The 12828-nt window shown below is 40.7% G+C and overlaps 1 protein-coding gene across 1 annotated transcript; it reads left to right on the top strand.

Moving 5' to 3' along the window:
- Positions 1-10544: 10544 nt before the first annotated feature.
- LOC115670812 (uncharacterized) lies at positions 10545-12818 on the top strand. The gene is made up of 3 exons (XM_030592172.2): positions 10545-10994; positions 11380-11718; positions 12074-12818. Exons 1-3 carry the CDS (start codon positions 10584-10586, stop codon positions 12578-12580), a joined length of 1257 nt encoding a protein of 418 aa, XP_030448032.1. The 5' UTR covers positions 10545-10583; the 3' UTR covers positions 12581-12818.
- Positions 12819-12828: the final 10 nt, after the last annotated feature.

Raw genomic sequence — 12828 nt, 5'->3', positions numbered from 1 at the left:
GTTAGCACGTACAATGCATGTGACTCTTAAGGTGTAACTGTAAATTTTCATCTCATTTTTCAAAGAGAAAAGCCCTTTTGTCCTTAACTATCGTAAAAAAATGGAAAATTTTGAAATGGAGAAAAAAAAAATTCAATAAAATTACTAAGATTAATACCACGAAAAATTCCAAACTGGTACGCATGTGACAATTTTACCCCAAACTAATTTATTGATCACAAAATACCCTAAACTAGTATACATGTTCCCTCCGTTAGTTTTCGTTAAATTTTACCGCCAAATTACTGAGTTGGGTGACACGTGACAGTTGACAAGTGTACTGGTTTGAGATTTTACCCTCCATTTGTCACAGGTTTACCGGTTTGTGATTTTTCGTGGTATTAATCCAATTTAACGAAAACTAACAGAGGGTAAATTTGTCACAATGTACCAGTTTAGGGTTTTTTGTGGTCAAAAAATTAGTTTGAGCTAAATTTGTCACAGATATACCAGTTTGGGGTAAATTAATCACAGGTGCATCAGTTTGAGGTTTTTCGTGGCATGAACCTAAATTACTTATAATAGAGACAATGTGTATCAATAATAATATTAATTTTAAACTCTATAAATATAGCAACTTTAATAGAACTAGATAAGATAATTTAAAATATAGAATAAACACAACTTAAATAAAATGCGAACAGGCTTCAACAACAAAAAGGTCAAATAAAAAAATGGATTACTTAATATTCATATCTAAAGGGTTAATTAATGTAAATAATGATCAATTAAGAAAAATATTTTAAACAATTATAAAAGGAAATGATTAATAGAAATCTAAGGTGGTTTTTTAGATTATTTTTTATAGATCGATCATTTTTTGAATTGATTAACCATATAAAAATTCATAATGAGTATCCAATTTTTGCTATTTGATCTCTTTGTTATTGAGGCCTTTTTCCTTTTAATTACTACTTAGCTGTGTATCTTTTTCTAAAAAAATATTATTAGTTTTATTAATATTATAATCAAATTTTATTTTCCATATTACTATTGATACTTATTTTTTATATCAACATTCTATTTACTTATCTTTCCCGTTATCTTTATTTTTTTAATTTTTCACAGAAATCATGGGTATAAGAGAGACTTCAATCAAAAAGAAGAAGATGAAAATACACATTTATGCCTGCTAATGGAGTATATAACGGAGGGTTTAACGTTTGTAACAAAATGAAAGATTAAGTGTGTAAGGTCTAACAGTTGAAAGGTTGGAGGCAAACATTTACTATCTCTTGAACTATGTCTTGAGTTTGAATCGTTGACGGAACCCAATCTGATAGGATAAATATTCAACTTTAATCTCACAAAGAAATTTAAGAACATCTTATGTTTCAGTTAAATAAGAAGGAAAAAAACTCCCTACCGCTTGAGGACAAAAGAAGTGGCTCACTTATTACTCAAATATATTTTTTACTTAGTTGGTTATGTGCATCCATAATCAAAGCTTTAGTGAATTGGGATTTCTTTGTTTTGGCCTTACAAATGGAAAGTGTATGGGGCCAAGTCAGAGAAAAAGGAAATTAAAATAAAGGGCTATTATCACGAAAAACCCTAAATTGGTACACTTATAACAAATTTACCCTAAATTAAGTTTTGACCACCAAAAATTCCAAACTAGTATACCTGTGATAAAAACACTTGATGATGAAGAACCTGACATGATATTGTTGGCTTCTTTTACCAAAATCATGGGAGGAATTGATGATTTACTGCTATAGGGGCATACAACGATTACCTCAAAAGAGGTAAAGTTCGCTCTATTCTTTAAGGAGTGATAGAGAAAGTTGTGAGATGACAATCTATCACAAGATGTAACACCGGGACTAGTGATTCGAGGTAGAGACTAACATTGAGGGTCCAAGAGCAACAGAGGTGAAAACTATAGGAAGTCCAAGGGATGCGTGAAGTACTTTGAGTGTCATGAGGAGGGGCACATCAGGAGAGATTGTCCAAAGGTGAGAAATATAGGTGACAAGCAGAATGCCACAAGTAGTGTGGTGAACGTTGCTTATGAGAGCACTAGTGATGCAAAGATTGCCTTGTGCATAACTATTAGTTCGTCAAGTGACGAATGGGTGCTAGTTATTATCATATGACACCTTAGAGGAATTGGTTTAATACATTATTCGACTGCGGATGGGGATAGATTTCTGATGGGGAATAATACTGCTTGCAAGGTTATGGGGATAGGGTTAATTCGGATTCGAATGCACGGGTGGTGTGTATATCGACAGACATGAGACATGTACCGGAGCTCAAGAAGAACCTTATTTGTCTAGGGATGTGATGATATCGGGTTTAAGTACACTACTGAAGGTGGAGTACTAAAGATCTCTCTAGGTGCTATGACAATGATAAAAGGGAAGAAAATGAATACTCTCTATCATCTAATGGGAGAGACCGTAACCGGAGCTGCTGTAGTTTTCTTTAGGTGAGTCGGACTCTGACTTGACTTACTTACGAGGGCACATGAGTGAGGCATGTGTGACGATGTTGAGTGAGACGGGGTTGTTAAAGTGTCAAAAGATAGGAAGGCTGGACTTATGTGAGCACTGTATCTTTAGGAAGCAGCGCCATATTTAATTTACTATAGCTTTTCATTCGACCAAGCAACTGATTTAACAGATTCATTCAAACATATGAGGCTCGTCTTCGATTTCTTCGAAAGGAGGTGCCTGCTATATGCTGACATTTATTGACGACGATATGAGAAAAGTTTGGGTATACTTTTTAAAGCATAAATTTGGTGTGTTTGATCGGTTCAAGAAATTTAAGGCATTTATTGAGAAGCAGTCAGATAAATAAATCAATTGTTTGAGAACTGATAGCGACATGGAGTTATGTGGTAAAGATTTTACCGAATTTTGCAAAAAAAAAAAAAGGAATTATGAGACATCACGCAGTACCTGGGATACCACAGCAGGATAACGTAGCAGAACGAAAGAATAGATCTTTACTTGAGCGAGCTCAGCATGCAGGACTAGGTAAGGAACATGGCATGTTACCTGATTAATTGACCTGCATCATCTGCTATAAAGTGGAAAACTCTTAAGGAAGTATGGACGGAGAAATCTGTTGACTATTCCGGATTACGAGTATTCGGATGTCCTGCGTATGCTCATGCGAGTGATTGTAAGCTTGAGCTAAGGGCAAAGAAGTACATATTTCTAAGTTATGCACATGGGGTAAAAGGCTACCGGTTGTGGTGCACTAATCCCAAATCAATCGGTTTTATTAATTAGCAGAGATGTGATCTTCAACGAGACTGTAATACTTCGATGGAGGAGTCTTGAGACACAACCAATAGAGCAGACGAATGATGGTGTCAGGAGTGAGGTGGAGCTTCAAATAGAGACTCGGAGGTAACAGAAGTAGAGACTGCAAATGAGGCCGTAGTTCCTGAAGTTGATGATACTAACAACTGGCACAACCGCATCACACTATAGCCGTGGGCAAATAAAGAAGACAAATTAAACTACCGATATGTTATAGTTATACAGATGTTGCTTATGCATTGACTATAGGTGACGAAGTGGAGATAGATGAGCCTTCATCTTACTCTGAGGTGATTAGTTCTGAGTCGTCATAGTGGCTAGGGGCTATGAGTGAAGAGATAAAATCATTCCATCGAAATCAAACATGAGAGAGCTAGTCAAAGTACCCAAGAGCCGGAATGGGTCTTTAAACGAAAGGAGGGCATTCCCGATGTCAAAGCAGTGGGCTATAAGGCGAGATTTGTTGCGAAAGGGTATACATAGTGAGAGGGCATTGACTATAACGAGGTGTTCTCTTCTATGGTAAGACATACTTCTATTCGTATATTATTTGCCTTAGTTGCTGCATGGAATCTTGAGCTAGAGTAATTAAATGTGAAAACAGAGTTTCTTCACACTGAGTTGGAGGAGCGGATTTACATGAGGCGGCTAGAGGGATTTGCTATTCAGGGTAAGGAAGATCATGTTTGCTTGTTAAAGAAATATTTATATGAACTGAAACAATCTCTTAGGCAATGATATAAGCGTTTTGATACTTTTATAGCTAGTCAAGACTATTCAAAAAGCTATATATGGATAGCTATGTTTACTTTAGGAGATTGGATGATGGGTCATTGCAGCTAAGAATTTGTTTGATATTGATACTCTGAAGATGCAGTTGAGTGCTGAATTTAAAATGAAAGATTTAGGTGCCGCAAAGAAAATATTGGGCATGGAGCTTTTGCGTGATAAGACTGTAGGAGTTTTATGTCTCTCTTTAAAGAAATATATTGAGAAGATTGTCGCATGTTTTAATATGCAGTCAGTGAAATCTGTGAGTACACCTTTAGCAAAGCACTTTAAACTTTATAATAAGTTATCACCGCAGATTGAGGAGGAGGAGGAGTATATGTCCCATGTTCCTTATTCTAGTGTAATGGGTAGTATTATGTATGTTATGATATGCACTAAGCTTGATATTTCACAAACTGTGAGCGTAGTTAACCATTATACGAAGCTTCATAGAAAAACTCATTAGGAAGCTGTGAAGTGGATCATTATATATGCTTAAAGGGGACGGCAGACGCTGGTATAATGTATCGAAAGGACGGCAATGGCAATGAGATCATAAAGTATGTGGATTCGGATCACACCGGTGACTTGGATGAGTGCAGGTCTTTAGCAAGGTACGTATTTAGGCTAGCAAGCAGTGTAGTGAGTTGGAAGGCGTTCTTACAAAACCATGTTGCCTTGTCTTTGACAAAGGCAAATTACATGGCACTGACCTTTATAGCAAAGGAAGTGATATGACTAAGGGGTTTGCTCTCAAAGTTTTGGGTGAAACAGAAAAGGCATTGATATACCCTATGATAACCAAGATGCGATATATCTGGCATATAATCCAGTTTATTATGAGTGAACAAAACATATCAATATCATGTACCATTTCATCTAAGATGTCTTAGCAAAATGTAAGATTGTTGTGAAGAGGATCACTACAGCAGAGAACCCAACAGACATGATGATGAAGCTTGTTCTTTTAGCGAAGCTCAAGTTTAGCTCGAGCAGAATTGACATCTATAAAGAGTAAACACCCATTGGGGCGTTGGGAGAGTGGCATGGATGATGAGCACTATGACTTGATTTTAAACGTTGAGTCAATATGGAGAATTTTTGAATTATTTCTCAAGTTTAAATCATTTATAGAACCTGATCCGGTTGGATAAATATTCAAGTTTGAATATGTTACGGTTAAGACAAGAAGAAAAATAACTTTATGTCACTAGAGGACAAAAGAAGGGGTTCACTTATTTTCTCTATATATATATTTTATTTGGTTGGATATGTGCATCCACGGTCAAAACTTTAGTGATTTGGAACTTTTTTGTTTTGGTCATACGAAAGGAAAGCGTGTGGGGCCAAGTAAGAGAAAAATAAAATAAAAATAAAAGCAAGGGTTTTGTTTTTAGGCTCCGTTTCGTTCAACATTCCCAAAGGGCCTCGAAAGCCCCTTGGGGAAATGCCAGGGCGTTTGGCAAGCATTTCTAATGGGCTTTCGGCTGAAAGCCAGCATTGGGAATGCTCAAAGCTCAGTTCGGACCAGCTTTGGATTTTCAGCATTTGGCAAATGTTGAAATCAATTTTTTCTTCCCAAACTACACTCACTTATTCTTTAATATTTCGGTTTTGCCCCTCATTTTTACTGTTAATCTTCTTTGCGCAAGGGCGACCGGCGAGGGCAGCCAACGACATCGGATCTGGCCGGCGAGGGGCCAGCAAGGTCACCCGACCCAGGCAATGACCGCCCAGGCGCTATCAGTTGCCAGCGCATGATCTGGCTCACCGGCGGCCGTAGCCCTTCGTCGGCTCCGGCGAAGGGTAAGCTTTTTTTTTAAATAAAAAAGAAAATCCCAAAGCCCTTTACAAAAAAAAAAGTCAAATACTACTTGTGCCAAAGTAGCTTCACAAATGATTTTTTACCAAACACCATTTGCATTTCCCCAAGAGGATTTAACCTAAAAGTATTTGCATTCCCCCAAGGCTCACTTGCAAAGTTGAACCAAACGGGCCCTTAGTGGGTTTCCTTAGGTGATAGCTGCGAGCGGCTTTCCTTGAGAATAGCCGAGAAGCAACAAAAGGAGGAGCAGCTACGAGAAGTGATAAAATAATGCATAGACATTCTGTGCAGCTCGCTCTCGCTTGGGCTTGAACACTCGTGATTTGTGCTGTGAATTTTACATCAATTGAGTTATTTGTTTGTAAATACTTTGGATATGGGTGTAACTAGGTGTGGGAAATAGTCGAACGTGTGAGCGATTGTAACTTTAATTCTCTTATTATAATGGATTATTTGTTGCTGGCTCTTTTCGTGATGTAGGTACCGACACTCAAATCGAACCACATAAATCACTTGTGTCCTCTATTGTTCCTCGTTATATCTCTAGTGATTTTGCATTGACTTGATTTGCAAGATTATGTTGTTTCCGCATTAATTTTACAACACTATCCAAAGCGTAATTTTCCTAAATTTTCAAATGAAAGATTGGGAACTTGAGATTTTTTTTTCGAATCTAAGAAATGCATTTGAGCGTAACCCAAATAGGCGCCGCTTATGCCAAGACAAAAATATCTGTATGGTCAGTAATTCACGTTAGCCAAATCCATTTACACCGTTGATTATAGGGGCCCATGATGGAGAAGTTATTGCATAAATTCTGTCTATATAGACCAACACCATCATATACAGTGGAACCCACACATTCAATAAGTATGATGATGGTGATCTACACGGACCGAGTCTTTATAATATTTTTTCACCCATGATGGGTCTCGTATAATATAATGGTTAAGAAGATAATATCGATTTACATGGTGTATAAAACATTAAAAATGAGAAGGTTAGCACAATGAACCTGCCTCTTGTCCTGCTTCTGCATGGGTCGTGCATTGTGCATGAAGCTGCGAAGATAGATTATGGGACCCTCCGGGACGAACGGGTCACGGAGGGCTTAAAGGCACTAGCTAGTTACTCACGTCAATATGTATATGAACCGCTGATCTAGTCCTAATAATTTGTTTTTGTGAATTTGGTTGAAATATTCAACAACACTGACAGCAAGAAGATCTAAGGAGAGAGTTCAAAAAGAAATGTCTACTTCGTGCACCGCTGCCCTCGCCTTTCGTCTTCCTCTCTATTTATAGGAGAAAATGACACAAATGATTGATGAATTTGTGCTAAATGTGCATGTCGTCTTTAAATCAGGGATTAAATTGAACATATATCCAAAGTCTAGGGAAAAGTATAGAAACGATATTGTACATTAGGTTAGAGGTCAAATACCACAGTGAATAAATTAAAAGTTCAGAAACACCATTGCACGTTGAGTTTTTAAGTTCAAGAATCATTTGTGGAATTGTCCCTTATTTATTGTGAGCCCTGTCTAATGCACTCCGAGAAATTGCTGTGAAATGATGATCTCATGATGAGAAATCGCAGATCAATTAATTGTTTGGGCAATCTCCAAATGCTGCTCATAAAATGAAGAACGTGAACTAACATCCTGGAGTTTTTCCAAACTGGGCACTTCGGTCCTGTTTTTCCGGTTCTTGTGTGTAGTGGCCTATAACAGTTTTGCATCGGACCACCCGCCTGGGTGGCGCTGCTGGAAAGGGCACTCTTCCTCTCGCAAAAGGTTGAGTGTTCGAATCCCGGGCGCCGCAGGGTGATTTAACCGGTGCACGTGTGTGGTGGCTAGCACGTGTCGCCCCCAGGGTTTACCTCCCGGCTGTCGGCCGTGCGGGGGTTCCCTGGGTTATCAAAAAAAAAAAAAAAAAAAACAGTTTTGCACCGGATGTTCCAGAGCTCATTCATTTAGAAGTTCTGGATCACATGATTGAGTGGCCGAGATTAAGTGGTTATGAACACCGCATGCGGACAACACTAACTTGGTAACTAACGTTTGTGCAGTCCGAGTTTGTGACTCGATTCTTGAATGACACCGTCAGATCACGCCGCAGCACATCTTCTGCTGGTCCCGCACCATTGTGGCCATTCAGTTGGCCTAATCTTCATCATCGCTGCCTTGCCAGAGATACTCGTGCCACCTTTCAAGCAGCGTGTAGGTCACAAACGACCCGTTCCTTTTCTGTTCACCATTGAACCAATTCGGGATCCAGGAATTTTGCGTCTTCCTTCTAGGCTTTATAACCTTTCTAGATGACAGGAGTGCTGTTGTCACGGAAGCCTGTAGGAATGTCCTTCCTTGTGAACCTAGCACTAGGAATGAACGCGAAGTTAATCTTGGGAGTTGATGAGAGTTGGCACAAGCGTGACGTAGATGAGTTACTTAGACAATAGAGTCCTCAAGGCAGGAATCTGAGGCGTTTAGAATTCAATGGACATAGGGGTAGGAGAGGAGCACGAGCAGTCGGTCAGGGAGAGACCAAGGTACGAGCCAGATCTTGATGGGAATATCACGAAAATGGTTAAGATTGAAGTAGGCAGTTTTGACAGTAGAGCCGAACCTCAATACATTCCTGACTGGATAAGCTGATCTAGATGATTTCTTTGAGCGGTATGATATGTCTAACAGTCGAGCTCTTCGTTTTGCAAAGTTGAAACTTGTTGGCTTCGCTAAGCATTATTGGCAGTCTATTCGAATAAACCTTAAGTGTATAGGTGAGGAACCCATAACTTTTCGGGCTGCAATCAAACAAAAGTTGAATGAGAGGTACATTCCTCCCTATTAGAAGAGACAGTAAATGGATCGAGCTCGGAATCTTAAACAGTTTTCTCTTGGTGTTGCTGATTGCATGAGCAGGTTCAATGGATTGATGATGCATTGTAATTTGCAAGAGGAACCTATAGCTACTTTGACTAGGTTTATTAATGGATTCAACGCTGACATTAAGCGTGAAGCTAAGCTGCATTCACCCAAGGCTTTGAAGGAAGCTTGCTTAAGAGATGGCCTTAGAGTATGAGTACAGGACTGCATCCAATAGGCATCAAACTTCCCTAAGCAGCAATTCACGACAGTCCAGGTCTGTTTCCTTCAACAGACCACAGGGAATACTCAATCTAGTGCTCCTAAGGATAGTCACTGGGTGTCCTCTAATGTTCATCCTAATGGTTCTAATTCAAATGCTTCGACTGTCACAGTAAAGGGCGTATTGCATTTAGATGTCCTCATAAGACTTTGCACATGGAAAATAGGCAAGAGGACATGGAAGGCAAAGAGGAAGAACACGAGGCAACTTCTGCTGATGCAGAAGTTGAAGATACGGATGCCATGAAGGTCTTGATTATGCCGAGGGAGGAGAGAATCAATGTAGTATGGTTAGGTGTATTTTGCCTGGGGCGCAACTAGACCATACCATGTGACTCATGGGATTGGTACTGATGCTTATGAGCTTGAATTGCCAAGAGATACCTAGTCCTGTTCTCAAAGTGGTTGAGGATTCTATTTATTTATATCCTATCTTTGTTAGAGACCTCTCTTATCTCTGATTTATTTAGAAATCTGTTACTTATTAGAATTAGTGTTTCTTTGCTGGTAACTCGATAAATACGAACCCAGCCACTGTTTCTATTTGGTTGTTGATATTTGAATACATTGATGTTGAGTCTTAATCTCATTGAGTTCTTTGCATCTCTCTGCATTCTTCTGTCTAAACTTCCTTCCTTTTCTTGTTCTCTGCTCCCTTTTTACGGTTCTGGATACCACTCTCTGTCTTGTATCACTTTTAGTGGCAAGGTTGCGGTCAGTTGGGCGGCGAGGGTCGGCAGCTCTTCCCAACCAATCGTGAGGCCACCCTCTTTCTCTCTCTCTCCCCGTGTGAGCAGGATCACCCATCCCCTCCCTCCCTCCTTTTCCAGTTTTGTCTTCGGACTTTGTTTCAGTCACAACCTGTCAAATTATTTTCTACTAATCGACATGCGACATTAGTTTCGACTAGTCATTGAAGAATTTGATTGACCAATCGGGAGACATACCAGACAGGCTAATAGCTGTGTACGACGTATAGAGGGTGGATGCTGCATATGTCCCTATCTCGTTCTATGCATATGACCAACCAAGATGTTCATCTGCTCTTCGTTGCTCGTCTTACCAAGAGTATAATAATAGGGTCAGCTGCATTGATCTGGCCCCAATCATTAGGAGATAATCTGGTACAGAAATTGAAATGGAATTTGAAATCCACGCTGTTTGTCTTCTTTAATGACCAGGGCTTAAATCGGTTGAGTTGTAGATAAACTCTTGACCACGACCAACTCGTTGACTACCCAAAAATAAAACTGACCAAACTTAGCCCTGAATTCGTGCCTGCACGTCAACTTCAAAGAATGCAATGCAATGCAACTCTCTCTCTCTCTCTTTCTCTCTTGCTCTCCCTCCTCCCTTACCAAACCAAAACCAAAACCAAAACAATCCCAAAAAAACTTGCACATTTCATTTCAGAGAGGGGAAAGAAACTTTCCTCTCTTCTTCTTCTTCTTCTTCTCTCTCATTGGAGGGTAAAAAAGAAGAAATCCTTCGAGTGAAAAGTATATATATAAACAGATAGTAAATGTACGCGACGACGACGTCGTCTTGGTCATCGCTGTCGATGAGGAAGCTGTGCCCCAACTTCGACCGGGAGGACGGGCTCGACACCGTCCTGGAGGTGCCTATCCCAGAGGAGATGTTCACCAGCATGGGTAGCAACGCCGTGCTGAGGTGGCAGAACCTCCGCTCTCTGATGAAGGCCCAGTCCTCGTCCTCCTCCGCCGTCAATTATTACAACAAGTCCTCCTCCTCCTCCTCCTCTGGTTCGTACGCTTCGTCTTCTTCGTCGTCAGAATCACCACCGCAGCAGCATCTGTCGTCCGGGTCGAGGAACGAGTTCATGGCCCTGCTCAAGCTCGTCGGGTCACCTCTCATTCCTTTCCAGGTCCAGTCGGATCAGGCTCTGACCCGACCCCTCAAGGGTTGCTCCATTGTAAGCCTGCTCCTAACCTCCTATCATAACTAACTTTCCCGCCAAAAACAAGAAGAAGAAAGAATTCTTAGTTCTCTCTCAGACGATAAATTCGTTGCTGTGTTTGGAAAGCAATATTTTGCTCTTCGTTCGACTTCGGTCGCTGCAAAACTTTATGCGCCAAAAGAAGATCTTGTGTCGACTGGTTTAAGGAAATCATGTTCGATTTGTTTGCAAATTGTCATGTTCTTTTCTTTCGTTTTTGCACCTTGAGAAAAAGTTTTTTCATGATAAAAGAGTATTCGTGGCTTACAAATGTAATTGTTTGATGTTTTCTCTTCTGTATTTTCCCACTGTTTTGAGATTGAAATTAAAGTTAGTCTCTCTGTCACATGATGATAAACAGGAAGCCTCGACTGCGCAGTACATAGTTCAGCAATACGTGGCGGCCACAGGAGGGCAAGGGGCGCTGAATGCTGTGCACAGCATGTACGCGGTGGGGCAGGTGAAGATGGCAGCGTCTGAGATGCGGCAGGGCGATGGCAGCGTACACGCCACTGGGAGCAGCGAGGTTGGCGGGTTCGTGCTTTGGCAGAAGAACCCCGATCTCTGGTACCTCGAGCTGGTGGTCTCGGGACTCAAGGTGAGCGCGGGGAGCGATGGCAAAGTCGCTTGGAACCAGTCTTCCTCTCAGCCTTGCCATGCCAATCGTGGTCCTCCGAGACCCCTTCGCCGCTTCTTTCAGGTATCCTTTGTTGGAATTCGATCGCTCTGATTACTCTCAGGTTTTCGGCTTTAGAAATCAGTATGCTCGGTGAATGTGTCTGGCTTGGGTAGTTTCACGGTTCGAAATCTTGGTAAGAATAACTAGATTTGTGAGATATGAGCGTTCTCATGGAAATAAAGCAGGAAGAAGTCATTTTCGAAACCAGGAATGATTGAAGATCCTTTCTGCAGGACCAGAAAGGATCAGATTTTCCAGGGAAAGAACTTCAAATCAAATGTCAGAAAATCGAAATACTCAAACAATTGTCATCGTCAATGATGAATTTATTGGGGTTGGGGGATCATATTAACTAAATTTCATTATGTATGATTAGGGCTTGGACCCAAGATCGACGGCCAACCTATTCCTGGATGCGTTATGCATCGGAGAGAAGACAATCAATGGCCAAGACTGCTTTGTGCTAAAGATTGAGGCAAACCAAAATATTCTCAGAGCGCAGAGCTCACCAAACACCGAGCTTTCCCACCACAAGGTGTGGGGCTACTTCAGCCAGAGGACAGGACTCTTGGTCCACTTCGAGGACACGAAGTTAGTGAGGATGAAGTCGATAAGAGGGAACGACAGTGTTTTTTGGGAGACCACCATGGAGTCGACGATCGAGGATTACAGATACATCGATGGGATCAACATTGCTCATGGCGGGAAGACTTCGGTGACCATGTTTAGGTACGGAGCTGCGCAGAATCACAAGCGGAAGATCGAGGAGACTTGGAGGATCGAGGAGGTGGACTTCAACATATGTGGGTTGTCCATGGATTGCTTTCTGCCACCTGCAGATTTGAAGAGGGAACAAGAAGGTGGAGATCACGGAATGTCATGAGTCAGCTACTACTTATTGAATAGCAAATACGTCGACAAAGAACAAAAGAAAGGCAGTGTAAATACAGGAAAGAGAATATGAATCAACAGAATCAGCGAAGCTTTGTTTTTTCCGGTGCATGTCGAATATCCATGAAACAAGTCGAGGCTAGTCGCTGTGCTAATGTGATAGTCTGCAGCTGGACATTAGGGTTTACTGTAGTTATTGACAAATCGGAAACTTCAAGAAAATTCTTGCGTACGAAGCAA

The sequence above is a fragment of the Syzygium oleosum genome, unplaced genomic scaffold (genome assembly GCF_021117445.2).
Source record: "Syzygium oleosum isolate NSW1041296 unplaced genomic scaffold, Sole_v2.1 Sole_v2.05, whole genome shotgun sequence".
NCBI lineage: Eukaryota > Viridiplantae > Streptophyta > Magnoliopsida > Myrtales > Myrtaceae > Syzygium > Syzygium oleosum.
The sequence above is the reverse complement of the archived record's forward strand: the minus strand, read 5'-3'. Positions and strand labels throughout refer to the sequence as shown.